Here is an 18,430-nt window from a genome sequence, read left to right on the forward strand (position 1 = left end):
TTGAATAAAGGTGTAAATATTGAGCCTATGTATTTAATTTTCAATATATGGTACATGGCATTTACCCCGAAGAAAAATGTTCAAACACAACACAGTATCAGTGAACAGAAATGGCTGTTGTTTAATTCCATGGAGAAAATACATGTAAATAACGTGTTCAATTAATTTATCTTGGCCTTTTAAAATGTTAGGAATACTTGAATTGATTACAAATGGAGTAATATACTGTAAATTTCTATTTATTGGAATTTAGATCTAAGGGCAGATCACTCTAACTGCAGAAAAATACCATAGAATCAGAACTCTTCAGTGTGCAGTGTAGAGAGGGTTCTTAAGTAACTAAATCTTTTTAAAACATCAAAGTTGATGTCTCTTTATCTTCAACTTTGTCTGCCTAGCTGTAATCAAATTTTAAGATATTCACAATGATGATACACGACATAAATAAAACATTGTAGCTTATGCAAATATTCCAAAAAATTACTGATTCTTGAGCAGAATTAAATTACTTGTGTATTAAATCCATGATATATACATTTTTAAACAATGAAGTAGACGTTTACATACTTGTTTTAATCATTGGAAATATTATACGTCCCAAATTGTAGCACAATTATTAAGAAACAGGCTAAATTTTGACAGTGTTGCAGTAGCAGTTATAATTTGCTTTCATTGTGCATATTAAACACAGATGATCTAGTTATTCACCGTAGATCAACTGGATGAATCGATCCTTAAAAACAAGTAGTATCTTTGACATATTCCTGTCAAAATGCAAGCATAGGAGATTCTGTATGAAAGAAATTTAATAACATCTAAAGTAATATTAACAAGTTAGTGTTAGTATATATGTGCTCTGTAAAAATCAATAGTGAATAACCATTTAAATAACCCACTTCTATATTCGACCTTTTAAATAACACTCGGATTGAAAAGAGTGGAAATGACATACTTCCTCAAAATACAGCTGTGTACTGTCTATTTAGTTGAGTTTTGCTGTTTCGTGTATTCGTTATTGTCAAACTCCGTTCGTTTTTCCGTTATTCCCGGATGTGAAGATAAACTGGGGCATACTGATCTTCTACCTATGTATAAAACAGACTCCCTGATTGAATGTGCTTTATCCTGTAAGGCGGGTTGTGTGTGCTTTGGTTTTCATCTTGGACAGAATTTATGCAGAAGACAAACACAATGCGAATCGTCGAGAATGAACCAAACTGAGATTGGATGGATATACTATTTACCAGATAGAGGTACATTTTTTCAGATACATTGTTCACTGTCTTGGATATATGTATCTTTGATTTTTTCCTTTTTGTGTGAGAGGGTATATTTATATACGAAATGTTGATAGTTCGCTGCATTTGAACTGTAAATCATTGTAGATTGCAACATAGGGTGGAACTGTAACAATGACACAGGCAGATGTTATAGTCTAAACAGCACCAAAGTAACTCAAGCAGATGCCATGGTAAATTATAGCTATTATTGAGGTCCTAGAAAAAGCCGTACTATTCGACATTTAGACACAAAAATAACCAAGTACTTTGATACTAAATATCTGAAAACTGTTAGATGCCAAAGGCATCTCAGATTTTGCTGTCTGTCCTAAATGTTTGGAGTTTTTTTTTCATAAATGTTCACTGAAACTGACTCCTTGATAATCAATTCCTACAAATACCAGAAAAAAAAGATAGTTCCCTCTATTGTTCGGCGTATTTCAAGATGTCAGATTTCTTGCATTACGCTTTCCGTAGAACTTAAAATTGGATGTGGGTAAAGACATATTATTCGTTTATTTTATCTACTTTATATAATTTTGAATGCCCTCTTAAAACTAAATTTCAGATGTAATGGTTTGGTACTTCACAGATATATGTAAAGGTCGCAGTGGTAAGAGCGTCTGCTCTAGAGTCGCTGATCGAATCCCGCTGTGGGACGTGGAGACGGGTCCTTCGGATGAGACCCTATAAGCCGAGGTCCCATGTCGCAGTAGATGCTGACACGAGAAGATCCCTCACTGGTCAGTGGCCCCGAGTGCCGAGTATAGGTCAAAATTTGCAGCTCTCCACCGGTAAGGGGTGGCGTCTCCATATGAGTGAAAAATTTTCTAGAAGTACGTTAAACAACAAAACAAACAAGATATGTAAAGGACCAAAAACGTGGGGAATATTTCTTTATACACAAGAAGAGTGACAGAGAGAGAGAGATAAAGTGTCGTTTTACGCCCAATTCGAGACTTTCACTCATACACCTACGGCAGCGTATACCGGTGAAGGGCTTCAAATTTAGAATTTGCTTGGTACTTAGGGCCATTCAGCAGTGAGGGTTCTTTATTGAAAACGCAAACCCTTGACTCATTTTTATATTTCCGGGCGCTTGCATGGCGAATAGAAAATGCCTATGTTTACGTTTTACACACTATATTGTTAATGAAAATATAGTTTTGGATTAAGAACTTATTTTCCTGCGCCTGTCTTGTAAATTACCCTTATATAACATATTTACAAAGAACCTTTTTCACTGTTAGCAGTTTAACTTAAATACTTAATTTTTTGGCTTTGTTATCTTACATGAAAAATATACCAGTATTGCAAAATAGTCACCATTAGAAGAGTTTTGGCTTTGTACAGGTTTTTGTTTGTAAATTTACTAAATAAATTTGACTTTCTAACAAAACAAATAGACCGATTTAGCTTCTGCAAAGATTTTTCCCTCAAACTAAAACTATTGCGCCCTAACACAAAATATTAATACATTCTAGTAGAAGGAGATCAATAATTTCTATATCTTTCACACAGAAGGTAAATAATGGTGAATCAAATTATATTAGCTTGTAAAGTTAATTTCCGATTTTATTTTATTTGGTAGAGTCCATTTGAATGTTTATCTAGCTTTTTTCCTTTAAAATCGTCTATTTTATATGTTTGAGTAATTTAATTTATTTCCCCTCGGGGTTTCATCGACGAAAATTTAACAATAAAGGCTAGATGTTAACGCTAGGACCAACTCAAAAATAACTCTGTGAACCCCCATGCTTGAGGCGCTCGGAGGGTGTCTTCCCACTTAGCCAAAATTCTGAAATTTATACAGGTGACTGGTTTTGTCTAGGTGGGAATGGTGTACAGATAAGGGGAGGGAGAGAACAAAAGAAATTAATTACTGGAAACCTATAGTCCGTTTTAGAATGACCAGTGTTATAAATGATTTTAAATTATTTATTTATTCCATTTACTTATTCATTAATTTTTAACATAAATATTTTAAATGTATGTAAAATAAATGTTTTCTTCCTAATTTCTAATGATATGTTTTTATTTTAATAATTTTTAAAACCCCTTTTTTTAATCAAATATTTATTATTTATTCGTTAATTTTTTAACATAATTTTTAATTATATCTTTTAATTTATAATAATTTTTTTTAATTTTTATTGTGATTAAAAAATGATAATTTTATTATTTCGATTAAATGAAAGAAATGAGAAATTTTAATAAATAAAGAAGCGTAATGTATTTTATTGTTAATTTATATGTTTTAATTAATAATTTAAAAAAAAAATTCTATTGAAAAAAAAAAAAAAAAAAAGAAAAAAAAATTTAATTTCAAGTAAATGAATGAAATTGAGAAATATTTATAAAGAAGCATGATTTATTTTAATGTCAACTTATTTTAATTATTTTTCATATCACAAAAACAACATAATATCACATTGACATCTTAATTCTGTTGTAAGATGATCAGTTACATTAAGAGGAATGCAAAAAAGCCATTCTTACTAAAAAAAATTATTCTGATATAAAATAATGTTTATATCCAATACATAAGAGCATCATAACAGTCACCATCATAACATTCAAGTAAATAATACTTTTATCATATGGCAAAAATAATATAAATTAACATGTAGGGTAACATACATCATAAACCCATTTTTTTGTAAACTCGAAGACACATCACTCCAAATGCAGTAGGTGGGAGGTATCATCTGCATAGTCCATTATCTGATATGTCCTTGGCGTAGTCTGTCCTTCAAATCCTGAATGCGACGGTCTAACTGTCGATAGTTGGAGAACACCACCAGCAGCAGCAAGCTGAATCATCTTGGCTTAATTGGCTGCCTGTTCCATCTGAATTAACTGGACAGACATGACCAATTTTGATGGGGGCGCCGACTCATCCTGTTGAATTTATGATGCCATCCGTCCACTGCATTTGTTGTCCTTGATTCTTAATTGTCAAAATAGTTCAAGGTCATCAGATGGCCTTCGACCCAGGTCTCGGTAACATAGTCTTTGAAACGCAAGACATCTTGGTTATCATCTTCATTGTCCTCTAGCGCCTCAAACCACACGTCTTCCACTTGATGCTCTAGAACTAAAGAAAGAAAAGCTGCTGTCAATGCATCTCCAGTAGATTCTGTCATTGTATCTGTCATTGTATCTTATTCTGATGGAGTACTTGAAACCACCTTGCATTCTCCAGAAAATCCACCGGTACTTGCACGTTCGCCATACTTAACAAAGTGATAAAGAGGATCTTTTTTTTTTATTAGAATAAGTAAGAAAAGAGCATTTAATATACAAAAATTGGTTTTATCCTAGGATTTCAAGCGAATTTATATTCTTTCTGGATATATCAAGTATCTGTTAAACAAAATAGATATAGAACTAGAGAAGGAAAAGCATCACAGGGCACTGTTGTTTATTTAATTACTAAATTTTTTTTTGGTTATCTCTGGTTTGATTACTTACTAATTAGTATATAATAATTATATTCTATATAAACTTAAAATATAATAAATGATAGATGAATAAATAAACAAAAATTCCTATAAAATATTTCTTTGTATTCTTTATACATTTTTATAAATTTATTAACTAATTTTATATTAATTTCTTTTCTTTCTCTTTTAACAACTTATTTTTTTTATTTATTGATTTACTTATTTTGTAAATTCATTTATTTATTTATTTTCATCTCCGATGAAAATTACAGGTAATCAATCTAAAACAGACTATACACAGGTGACCACTCAGGTATGAAAATCACAATTTTGGCTAGATGGGAATAAGAAATTCAGAATTTTGGCAAGGTGGGAATTAAACCGTTCGGGGTGATTGGTTCAAACAACGATAGCGATACACTTAAGTTGATAAAAGAAGCAACTTCTTCGACAAGCGCTCGGCAGTTTGTTGTGGCGGGTCTTTCGGGTGAGACTTCAGAAACCGAGGTCCTCGACAGATGTTATTAGCTAAAGAACCTCGTATAATTGTTTATTTGCAAATCAAACTGGTCCTGAGTGCGAAATAAAGGAGTTCGAAGCCTCTTCCTGGCATCAGATCACGTCTCATCTTGCAGGGAAAAAATAATTACTCTTACAACTCACAGTTAAAGAGCAAGAGTCTTTTACATTACAGATTCTTTGTCTTTCCGTCTAGGGTTATGTTACTGAAAAAGGACAGAATTAAGTTTTTTTCTTATCTTTATATCATTACTAAGCCAGTAGCCTATACATCGTTATTGAGAAAATCAATTTCTTTTTCGGGAAGTGTGTATTTCAAATAATTTACTTGTTCTTCATTCAATTTGGATCAGATCTATGAATATGTTTTGCTATCTATTCAAATCACCATCAAGTCAGATATGTCTTGTTTGTTTTCTTCTCTCACAGGTATTTACTTCTATATACCTTGAAAAGATACGATTACTGTACCATTATGCTTTATATACTCAAAGGAAAAAAGAAACGCATATATCAATTTTTCAGAGCAGAATTCGAATTATGAAAAGTTACTACCTATTTTTCAGAGTATTGTGTTGATAAAGGTTTCTGCATTGATACTAGCCACATAATCAATCATCCGTGACTATCCAGGGATAGACCTCTTTGTTCGTGCGTTTTCACGAAAAATGTGGGTTATTCAAACACATTCAGTGCTGGTCCAAGCAAATTGATAATTTTCCCTAGTTTTCAACCAAGCAGACATTTTTGCACTCTAATTTACAAAAATATTCCTGCATACACATGCCATGTTAAGGATAGGAAGAGAGGGCAACCGATTTAGCATTATCACTCAGTTTGATTGCCAGACATTAGGAGTCTCCCAATTAACAATATCCCGACTTAACTAGAGGTACTATGAGCTAGCGCACAAATGATAACCTCCTTAGAGATGATTTTTTGGGCAATTTTTAGCAATCACTCTGTCCGTCTGACCGTTCACAAATTTTCATTTTTTTCCTTACAACTTTTTTATAGTTGACCAATTAAGTTCAATTTTGGTATGTTGGTTGAATATGCAGTAAGACATATTTTGATTCTAAGTTTGGCTCTCTGTGTCATCAGTTTGGAGCTGGGATAGTGGGGTAGATTCCTTAACTTTACGTAAGAATGAATGCCAGGGCAAAGAGAGATAACTACTGAGAATGTTCCTGTTGGAAACTATGAAACCTGCAACTAGTCCCATGGGATTAACCTTTCTCTTGAAGAAAATCAAAGGCATTATCTGTTTCTGTCAAATTGAGATTAATTAACACCTTGTTTGCAAATGAAGTTTATTTTGAAGTTAAGGTCAATTCTCAATGATGTTTACATTCTCTGAAATGTCGATTTAAAAAATGTTCATACATTATTTTGGTAAAATACACAATGAGTTATGATTTTATTGAATTCAAAAAACAACATTGAAAATAATTTACATAAAGTAGCAAAAATAAATAAATAAAAATATATACTTGAAGATATATTTTTTATTTATTTTTGCTACCTTATGTAAATTATTTTTGACAGGTAGTCCAATTATAACCTCATTCTATCATTGCTGAAAAAGTTCTTCTTGTAAACTTAGAAGAACAGGGTGAGAGAGCAGTACAATTAATCAAAGTGGATTAATTATCTTGCCTGGTGCAGAAAATTTTAGAGGCTATCTTTATTTGTCACTTTAAGATAAATTAACTCCTTTGTCTGCAACTGATGTTAGCTTTGAGGTTAAGGTCAAGCCTGTTTGATATTTGCATTTACTGAAGGCTGAAATATTATAAAACACATGCTTCATTCTTCTTTAATATACATTATATTGAGTTTTTATAGATATGATTTTTTTTTACTGCCTACTGTATACACAAGGAAACTATTAATAGATTGATGGATATTTAGGAATTAAATTGATATTTTATAAATACAGTTGCTAGTACATATTCTTCTTCCTACATTTATATTTTTGTAATCTAGTAAAATTCTCATTCTGTAAGCTGCACCCTTACATTTCTACCCTAGGCGGGGCCCTTGCTGACTGGTAAGTTTTCAAGTTTGTTGTACTGCACGCAGAGATATATTTGGGTATAGTAATGAACACATAAAATTTTTGGCAGACATATAATATAATAATATGGTAATGGAAGTTTCAATAAAGAAAGCAACTCGTTAAATATCATCTATCGAGTTTCAAATTGACCTCTTTTTCGTTTCAATCCGCATACGACAATATTTTTTTAATTTCAATCCCGATTAAAACAGACTCACAGCGATGAATTTTGAACCCGTTGGAAATAGACTCCAATGGTTTCCTACGAATTTGTGTGACAGATCCCCCCCCCCCCCAAAAAAAAATAAACAATTAACAAATTTAGTATTCTGAACCTTCTATTTATAGTTTTACAAAATTTAAATGTATCACAAAAATAATGATACATTTTTTATGTGATTTAACGTCCCTCTCGAGATTTTCACTCCTAGTCCGACGCCACCACATGCCGCTGGAGAGCTGCATATTTTGACCTATGCTCGACACTCAGTGCTATTAAGCAGTGAGAGATCTTTTTCGTTCCAGCACCTACTGTGACACGGGACCTCAGTTTATACGATCTCATAAGAAGGATCGGTCTCCACGTCCCACAAAGTAATGATATAAAATGAAAAAATGAAGCTAACAATTTCTGAAGTTTTTCTCTATTGGAAAGTATGAATGCATTCTTTATCCATTTTTTCTACAGTGACTATAAGATCATAACATACCCTCAGGCCATAAGCAATCTTTGAATGAAGTGGAAACTCCCAAACTCCGAACATTATTCTCCTTAAGAAAAATACAGACCGGACACGAATTATGAACTTGTATAAGTGACCTTGAACTTGCACAAATGACATTCAGTCAAGATCAACACACCCTCGGGTCAATCTTTGTGTAAAATGGGAACTTACCAGTTTATCCATAAGAAATATATGGATAGGACACGAATTATGAACTTTATCTTTCAGTGACCTTGAACTTGCCCAAATGACATTGGGTCACGGTCATGACACACTTTCAGGTGACGAACACTCTTCGTGTAAAATAGTAGATTCAAATTTTCCTCCGTAAGAAAGATATGGACCGGAACACGTTGCACAGACAGACAGACGGACAAGGTGATTCCTATATGCCCTCCCCCAAACTTTGTTTCTGGGAGGGGGATAAAAATCGGGGAACATTAATGACCGTGACCTATTCTCTTTAGAGAAGTGGACAGGCTTTCGCCTACATCCACTTCTCTTCGGAAGCCTTCATGTTTTGATTCTGGAAAACGTGCAAACTTCGAACCGGTGACGGCCTACACTTCAACTGAAATTTCGTCTAAAATACGTCTGAGTGTATGTAATATACGTGTCATATTAACAATTTTAACAAATACACACAATTGTCACAAGAAAACTGACCTTTACATATTGTTTATCCATTTTCACAAGTTCTCCATCCCGGATTTAAATTATTTGCAAGTAACTCTTGAAGGATTAAAAAATCTCTTAATTCGGATAAAACTGGAAACTATTTTTACAAAATAATGATGAAACAAGAGAAATCGTCTACTCTACAGTATTTCCTCAAGTTTCGTTCAGATTCTTTTGATCTTTGTTTTAAATCTTTTTTTTTTCATTTCTCGGAAAAGGTAGAGTTACTATCGTTTAGGAATAAAAGAAAAGATTTTCAGTATTGACAAAGACATAACAATGAAGTTTTTTTTTAAAGCTCAAATGTACTTATTAATTGTATTAAAATAGTAAAATTAAGTACAAGTAATAATATTAATTTTGAATAATATGCTAAATCAAAACTGAATTGTCAAAAACTTTTTTTTTGAACATCAAAATACGTCTTCAACAATTTTTCCAAATAATCCGACTTAAAATTTTCATTTTTTTTTCTAATAAGCTGTGGTAGATAAACATTAGCTTAAATCCGCGATGGAGAACTTGTGAAAATGGATTAGCAATATGTAAAGGTTGGATTTCTTGTGACACTTTTGTGTATTAATGTTCAAATTGTTAATTTAACATGTCTGTTATCGTACATTCGAAAATATTTTTAGACGAAATGTCAGTTGAAGTGTAGGCCGTCACCGATTCGAAATTTACACGTTTTCCAAAATCAAAACATGAAGGCTTGCGAAGAGAAGTGGATGTAGGCGAAAGCCTGTCCACTTCTCTAAAGAGAATACACCGTGACCGTATTCTTTTTATACGCCCGTCTTTAGACGGGACGTATTATGATATAGCGTTCATGTCCGTCTGTCTGTCTGTTAGCTTTTCTCGTGTCCGGCTCATAACTTTAATACTATTAGGCCTAGGATTATCAAACTTTGTCAGCTGATACTTCTTTGGTAGGAGGTGTGTCGCGCACTAAAAGTAGGTCGCTCTGACCTTTAATTACGATGCTATGGCCAAATATGGAAAAATCCTGTCCGGCTCATAACTAGAAAACTATTGGACTTAGAATCATCAAACTTGGCCAATTTATGCATCTTAGATAGAAGGTGTGTCGCGACCTATTTCAAGGTCACTGTGACCTTTAATTTAAGTGAAATTTAAAAATAAAACTGTTTACTATTAGATTACACAATCCCCAAAAATGCAAGAGTGTTGCAGTATCCTTATTAAAAAATGTTAAATCAAGAAAATACTTATTTTTTCTTTATATACTTTACAGCAATCTAAAACAAATGTAATGTTACAAGAGAAATTCTACCACTCCCATGGGTGTAATTATCAAGCACTGGTCAAGGAGAATTTGATAACAGAAAATAGCATGTCAAATTAGAGAGAAATTAATGTGTTGAGTGTGAGGAGCTAACTGGTAGAGCATCTCTGATCAAGCAGGTGTTATCTATATCTCTTGGGAACTAGGTAAAAAGAATCAGCCCTGTTGGATTAAATAGGTGGATAGCCTAACTTTGAAAATGAATTTGGTGAAAAGTAATTAAAACTTATTTGATATTGTATAATAAATTAATTTGATATTGTATAATAAACTAATTGATATTGTATAATATAATTAAAACTAATTATACTGGGGGGGGGGGGGGGATTGGAATCAGCATGCCAGTTGTCTGTATGAATTGCAGCTTAAAACCAGTCTGACATTAGATCTAAAAATAATCAAGTTTTTAAAAAAATGTTTCAATTATGGTAGGTTAGTCCCTACAAATCTAAGAGTAATGCAGGAACCTTATTAAAAATATTGTATGAAGATTACACAAGTTTTTTTTTCTTTTATAAATGTTTGTAACAAATAAAAAAAAATCTTTGTTTTCAAATTTAATATCAGAATGACATAAATATGCATTTTTATTGCAATACAAAGCAGAAAGTATGTATAGATCCATTCATCCGTTGGGAGTAATGAGTGGACATTCATCCAATTAAAGATTAATCAATGAGTTCAGTGTAGGAAGGCTAGCTGTCTCAATCATTTCTGTTAGAGGATCTCTGATCAAGCAGCTCTTATCTGTATCCTTTGGGAATTAGACAGAAGAACTGCTTGTCAGTTTATAGCTTATGTCATTTGATGGCCAGCCTTTTATTTTTGATATTAAATTGATATAGATTAAGTTGTTAAGACTACATTCATATTGTTTAATATGATATTTTTAATTAATTTTTTGAAAATATCAACAAATTCAGAGCATCATGTCTCACAAATCTGAAAGCTGGAAAGGGGGGGGGGGCTGCAGATGGGCATTTGTCAAGCTCTAACACAACCAGTTGAGGATCTATAATGTAATATTTGTTATAATTAATGCCTACACCACAGGAGATGTATAAACAAATATTATGAGGAATGCAAAAATCATTGAAATCCTTGTATCAAGGTTGACATGATTTTTTTGCACTCTAAACTGTTTATGACAATTGAACAATATTTGACGGGCGTATCATGCTGTGGCGGGGCAAATTATTACACTTGTGCCTTAAGTTCAGCAGCACCAACTGTCGAAACAGCACCATGAAGTTAGATTGCAGCCACCGCAGGGCTTTTTTTGTCTAAATATTGTTACCTCAATTAAATGAAACAATGATATAGGTTTTGTATAATAAAAATAGAAAATTTTCTTTGTAAATTGTTGATTTCATTAACCTTTGAATTTAATTATGCGTTTCTTTTCCTTTTGGTATATTTTTGCAGCAGTCTTGCTGTAGGTGCAATTCCTACCTGGTGGAAATAAACGACCTGGATGAAAACACCTGGATAACTACTAACATATTAAACGTTGTTTGTAAGAAAGTTACATTTACCCAAAAGTTTTCTTCACAATTCATGTATTATGAAACAAACAATTTAGCCTTTTTTTTGTTTCTTTTTTTAAATCAGTAATAGAAGGGCATTTTTTACTTCATTATTTGTTCTTTTTTCCCTTAGTCTGTAGCAGCCCTTACAATTGTGCGACATGGACCGGGGGTAACGATAAGGCGACAGAGGGTGTGTACGTATGGGAACACTCAAACACGACAATTGGATTTACTAAGTGGAGCAAGAGAAACCCGGACAACTACCTTGTTCCTGAACGAGAAGTAGACTGTATCGACATTTTGTATAACGGAGAGTGGAATGACCGACCTTGCTCTTACTTGAATGGCTTCCTTTGTGAGAGGGAAGGCATGTGAAAGAATACTGCTTCTCTGTATACTTTAATGTACAGTAAAACTAAATAAATACGATGATGAAGTACTTGACTCTTTAGTAGCTTTTAAGTCGAAAACCTACACAGAAAACTTGGTTTGGGGTAAGGTAGAGTGGGGTAATTTCGACCACTTTTGCTGATTTGTGGCTTTCAATCCACAAAACACGACTGTTTTCAAATGTACTAGTTAAAAAAGATTCAAAGTAATTGAGATTGATTTTTTTCTTCAGATTTTTCTGCTTTAGGAGTTAAAAATGCATAAAAAAATAATGAATTGGTTTAAAAATAAGTAAGCATGTCGCATGGGTTAATTTCGACCGGCCTCGGGGTAATTTCGACCACAACAAACATCAAAAAGAAAGATAACTCTTGCAATGCAAGAAAACTTGACCTGTCGCATTTTATTCAAAATTTATGGTCCGAGAAACTATATTGCTTATTTAGAAAATACGTATATCTATCTCTATCTCTCTCAACAAACAGAGTAAAATGGATAAGTACTAAAGATATGGGTTGGGTTACATAAGCTTTTCAATGCTGTCTTATAGACATCTTTCAAAATTCTTATTCTTTATTCTAAATTCTGCTTTTAATTCGCCAACTCTATAATTTAAAATTGTGATATATAGTTATGCAAATAGATAAAATTTTCTCAGATCCCACAAATAATTTCTTTGTTATGATTTTTAAATTCTCCAACCCAAAAGGAATTTTATTTAATATCGTCTTTTCACAACAGAATCATTCAGATTGTATATCTATGTATAAGGTTTGAGCATAGCATTAGAATTGCGTATATTTTTCTTCACTAATTTTTACCATATACACATTCATTTGGAATGCGTTGTTACATGTAATATACGTATTTTACGTGTTTTGTTAATTCTTAAGAGAGATAGATCCCGAGAAATTCGATAAGTCAATTAAATAAAGATTTACAGAAGCAAAGTCCTCTTACCCCCCCCCCCCCCCCAAAAAAAAAAAACAACCTAAACTCAAACAAATCATTTCAGTATTTCGTGTAACATCATAGTTTTTTTTTTTTTTGTTTCAAGATTGTTGCGGCTCTTTTGGTGTGTTGTTCTGATATTTTGGGTACTATTTGGATTTTTTTACCTGGACTGTGTGATACGATCTTAATACGTCCGAGTCGTTGGTTTTCGATAGCCTCAGTCTTATTCGTCAAAGTTTACGCATTCGTAATAATGAAAAATTTTTTACAAAAACCAGATTTTTTTTTTTGTTAGGGACCTATATTTAATATTGCCTGCACCCTCTCTTTTGTTAATTTGATGGGTTTGGAATCTTTAGGATTGCTCTCGTCATGTATTAATTCAAAGCCAGTGCCGACTCCATGTTCTCTCGCACCTCGATCAGTGATGCACCCTCGTGAATACTCAGGACTACAAGTAAGAACCTCGTGAACGGCCCAGACAATATATATAGCTAGGCATGCACATGTTAATTAAATAATCTGATATATTTTTTTTTAATATAAAAGGTTATGTGTAGATAATATTGTACATATGTAGTATAATTATTTTTTTTTAAGATCTAACTCTGCATTGCATTAAACAGCTGTTGAAGACAACTTACACGTATATTTCAGAATAAGTGGTCGAATTTACCCCGCGTCCTTAAAATCAGTAGGGGTAATTTCGACCAAAATCAAATGGACGTTTCTTGTGCATTTTGAGAGAAATCCAAGATAAATTTGTAAAATTCTGCAACTTAAAGATATTCCAAGAAGAAATAAAACAATTTTAATTTAACTCGTGCTGTAGACTGTTGAACAAAGTTAAACTTAAAAAGAGGTTGTACGAGTTGTCTCTCTTGCATTTCCATGATCAAATCAAGCACACTGAAGACTGGAACTTTGAACGTCAAACTGGAGACATAAATGACAGTTAAAATATTATTTATATCTCTGATCAAGCCATTTTTGCGATGAATAATTATACTACTATAATTTGAGGAATAGTTTCTATAATTCCGAATAAATTAAACTTGTCTCAACACTTCCGTAGATCTTTGTGTGGTTTTGAGTTTTGAGTTCCTGTGGTCGAAATTAAACGGTGGTCGAAATTACCCTGACTTACCCTACATAATGAGGATCGAAATTAACAAGTCCAACATACAATTTGCAGAGGGTGTCTAAAACAATTATTTTACCTATTTTACATAATAAAAAGGTTTACTTGTAAGTTAAATTCTCCTTAATCATTTCAAAATATTTCATTAGTCGCTACGATGTATTTTTTTCATATTTAATCCATAGGGATATTTATTAACATGGGCTAAGATAAATAAATAAATAAGTATATATGTATTTATCTGTACCACCAACGAGAACCTCGCATACTCAAAAATGTTTAAAAAATCTCGAATGAGACGTAAAGCAACATACAATCAATCAATCTAATCCTTCACATCCCTAGCAATATATACACTCATATAATTAATGTTCAGTGCTGAAAGGCTATGGGCTCTAGCAGCAGTAGTTAAAGCACACAATGCTACCACTTTCCTTGTTAATATTTTTTGAGTCAAGTTTTTCAGAGGATATGTGTTTCTTAGAAACTGTAAAACTTTAGATACATCCGATGTTAACTTGCACTTTTGATTAAGGTGGATTTAAATTATAATAATCTTTAAAGTAACTTAGGTATCAACCAGAAGTCTCTGACGAGACCGTAGCTCTACTGGTTGTACTTATAAAGGAAGATAAAAATAGCACTTGGACTTGAAACTTTGCAACAGCAATTAATAGACTAATGATCCTTGGTTTAGTCTCTTTTTGTGGCAAGATTTATTGCAATCAGACTAAAACTGTAGGAGAAGTAGCCTTTTAAAATAATTTTACAGAAATTTGGATTTAAGTAACCATGGCGACATCATTCAACATATCAAACAAGAGGCCCAAGGGCCTTAACGATCACCTGAGTATAATACAATTTAGAGGATCCATAGAGTATAAAATGAACTGAAAGGTGAAGCTTTGTTGCCCAAAAGCAAGAAAAATAGGATGATCAGGATCAACAAAATAATTAGTCTAGCATTCAGTAACAGTTCATAAATTAGGTTCTAATCTGTTCCCCAGTTATCACCATCACCACACAGTATATTAACAAACTATCAGTCTTCTATACTATTTTAATTCCTTGTTGACAACTCACATTGGCCTCTCTTGGTCTTTGATGAACATTTAAAAAGACAAGTTATTTTTGTCTCATTTTTATTTATCTATTACTTAAAAGTCTCACTGATCGTAAAAACTATGAAAGTACTTTTTGTATTATACAATAAAAATTCTTGCATAATTCTCTTATTCTATTAACCTTTCAAGTACATTATTTACAGTGATTAATTATCAAAAGTAAATGGCAAAGGGGAATAACTCCTCTATGAAGAATAAAATTAATAGAGCCCTTGCCAGGACCAGAACACTTGACCAAATGGTCCAGATGTTCAAAGATCTGGTAAAAAAACCTTTCCTTATTAAAACATTTACTCTCTTTGCCTCTGATATTCCCAGGTGCAGAGAAGATTTTTAAAGAAATAATGCATTTTTACTACAGATTCACTATATTATCAATAGAGCCCCCCTCCACACTGAGAAACACCAGAGCCTTTGACCTTGGGACCGGAAGTTTGCGCATTATAAGTAATCACTTTGTTTATTTGCTTTACACTAAGGAGCAGACAGGGTAATTAAATAGAATTAATGCATTTTCACTATATTATCAAGAGCCCACCCTTACGCCAGCACATCTTACCCAGGGCTCATGCAATTCACTACTCTGGAAGAACCACTCTTGCTCATCATAACGATACACATAGCTTCTTTGCTTTTTAACCAGAAGCAGAAAGGAATATTTTCAAAGAAATTTTTCTTTTTCACTATATAATCAATAGAGCCCCCCTTCCCCTTTCACCAGAGCCCTTGACCCTTGGGCCATGAAATTCACAATTTTGGAAGAAGCATCCTTGCAAATCATAACAATGTACTTAGTTTGTTTAAATAATACACAGGGGCAGAGAAGAAGATTTTCAAAGAAATAAATCACCTTCACTATAGGATCTACATAGCCCCTCTCTAGCAGTAGAACCCCTGTCCCTGGGGCCATGAATTTCAAAGTTTTCGAAGAGGCATCCTTGCTTATCATAACAATGTACTTAGTTTATTTAAATAATAAACAGGAGCAGAGAAGAAGATTTTCAAAGAAATAATGCATTTTCACTACATAATAAATAGACCCCCACCCTAACACCAGAACCCCTGACCCAGGGGCTATGAAATTCACAATTTTGGAAGAGGCATCATTGCTTATCATAACTATGTATTTAGTTTGTTTTAAATAATACCCAGAAGTAGAGAAGAACATTTTCAAAGAAATAATGCATTTTCACTATATAATCAATAGAGTCCCGCCCTAACACCAGAACCCCTGATCCTGGGGCCATGAAAATAACAATTTCGGATAAGGCACTCTTGCTTTTCATAACTATGTACTTAGTTAGTTTATTTAATACCCTGGAGCAGAGAAGAAGATTTTCAAAGAAATAATGCATTTTCACTATATAATCAATAGAGCCCCGCCCTAACACCTGAACCCTAACCCTGGGGCCATGAAATTCACAATTTTGGAAAAGGCATTCTTGCTCATCATAACTTAGTTTGTTTATTTAATACCTAGGAGCAGAGAAGAAGATTTTCAAAGAAATAATGCATTTTCACTATACAATCAATAGAGCCCCGCCCTAACAACAGAACCCCTGACCCTGGGCCATGAAATTCACAATTTTGGATAAGGCACTCTTGCTCTTCATAACTTTGTACTTAGTTTATTTGAATCCCAGGAGCAGAGAAGAAGATTTTCAAAGAAATAATGCACTTTCACTATATGATCTATATAGCCCCACCCTAGCACTAGAACTCCTGACCCTGGGGCGATGAATTTCACAATTTTGGAAGAGGGCTCAATGCTTATTACAATCATGCCAACAGTTTGACTGGTTGATGTCCAGGAGTAAAAAAGAAGATTTTTAAAGATTGCATTAATTTTGGTGGTTTTAGCCCCACCCCTCAGGCCCCAGGGACCATGAAATTCACAAATTTTGTTCCCCTTCACCCAAAGATGCTATATGCAAAATTTGGTTAAAATTGGTTGAGCGGTTTTAGAGAAGAAGCTGAAAATGTTCAAAGTTAACGCACGACGGACGACGCACGACGACGGACAAAAACGGATAGCAATAAACCACAATTATGTATCTCAGTGTAGTCTACAAGTATGCCAAGTTATACTGAAATCAGGCAAAAAGTGTAGGAGGAGTAGTGTTTTGAAAGTATTTCACAGAAATTGCTATTTTTAGTAACCAACACTGTTCATCGAAATCCAAAACTGGTACATGTATAGAGAATTATGTATCTAAGCGTAGTCTATTTGCGTGCCATTAAGTTATACTGAAATCAGACCAAAGCTGTAGGAAGAGTAGCATTTTGAATGTATTTCCAAGTAAAATCTTTATTTTTAGTAACCATGGCAACACCGTTCATCGAAATTTAAAAACCGATATAAAAAATTATGTATCTTAATTTAGTCTACTGTGTGCCGAGTTATACTGAAATCGGACCAAAACTACAGGAGGAATCAATTTGAAAGTTTTTCACAGAAATTTCTGTTTTTAGTAACCATGGCAACACCCTCTAATGAAATTTAAAAAAAGATAAGAAGAATTTTGTATCTTATTATAGTCTACTTGTGTGCCAAGTTATACTGAAATCGGACCAAAAGTGTAGGAGGAGTAGCATTTTGAATGTCTTTCCCAGAAATGTCTATTTTTAGTAACCATGGCAATACCGTTCATCGAAATCAAAATCCGATAAATAGAATTATGTATCTTAGTATAGTCTGCTTGTGTGCCAAGTTATATTGATATCAGGCCAAAACTGTAGGAGGAGTAGCGTTTTGAAAGTATTTCCCAGAAATCTCTATTTTTAGTAACCATGGCAACACCGTTCATTGAAATCAAAATCTGATATACAGAATTATGTATCTCAGTGTAGTCTTCTTATGTGCTAAGTTATATTGAAAACAGACCAAAACTGTAGGAGGAGTAGCGTTTTGAAAAATTGTTTACAGACGGACGGAAAGACGGACGGACACCTTACTATCGCATAATCTTTTCTGGTCTCTGACCAGTAGAGCTAAAAACTGACTATTGATCCACTCCAGTTCAAACAAAGAAAAAGTTTGCGTTAGCATACAATAACTGAATATGAAACGTTCTGTTTCATCAAGGAAGATAGAAATTGAACAAATTTCAGTCAGACGAGTTAGTGGGAGTAATGTCCCGTCCACTGCATCAACGAACCCATTTCCTCCAACAACTCTGATATTGTTTGATAGTGGGAAGTGATGAGTTAATAATTTTTTATTCAAATTCTGAATTTCCTTTATTTTTTAAAATGTTTCCTGATATTGTACAGGCG

At 33.2% G+C, this 18,430-nt stretch overlaps 1 protein-coding gene across 1 annotated transcript; it reads left to right on the forward strand.

The window, feature by feature from the left end:
* Positions 1-1,073: 1,073 nt before the first annotated feature.
* On the forward strand, positions 1,074-11,973 carry LOC133198783 (collectin-12-like). The gene is made up of 4 exons (XM_061334775.1): positions 1,074-1,253; positions 1,386-1,471; positions 11,442-11,532; positions 11,676-11,973. The coding sequence occupies exons 1-4, from the start codon at positions 1,088-1,090 to the stop codon at positions 11,918-11,920; spliced, it is 588 nt and encodes a 195-aa protein (XP_061190759.1). The 5' UTR covers positions 1,074-1,087; the 3' UTR covers positions 11,921-11,973.
* Positions 11,974-18,430: the final 6,457 nt, after the last annotated feature.

Source organism: Saccostrea echinata, unplaced genomic scaffold, assembly GCF_033153115.1.
Source record: "Saccostrea echinata isolate AGI-Se365-2 ecotype Australia unplaced genomic scaffold, CSIRO_AGI_Sech_v1 ptg000033l, whole genome shotgun sequence".
NCBI lineage: Eukaryota > Metazoa > Mollusca > Bivalvia > Ostreida > Ostreidae > Saccostrea > Saccostrea echinata.

Excerpts from the sequence above, each read along its gene's own strand:
- LOC133198783 (XM_061334775.1), top strand. The coding sequence starts at position 1,088 with ATGTATAAAACAGACTCCCTGATTGAATGTGCTTTATCCTGTAAGGCG. Across the intron at positions 1,472-11,441 it reads TAACTCAAGCAGATGCCATG|CAGTCTTGCTGTAGGTGCAA; the intron begins GTAAATTATAGC and ends ATATTTTTGCAG. Across the intron at positions 11,533-11,675 it reads TAACATATTAAACGTTGTTT|TCTGTAGCAGCCCTTACAAT; the intron begins GTAAGAAAGTTA and ends TTTTTCCCTTAG.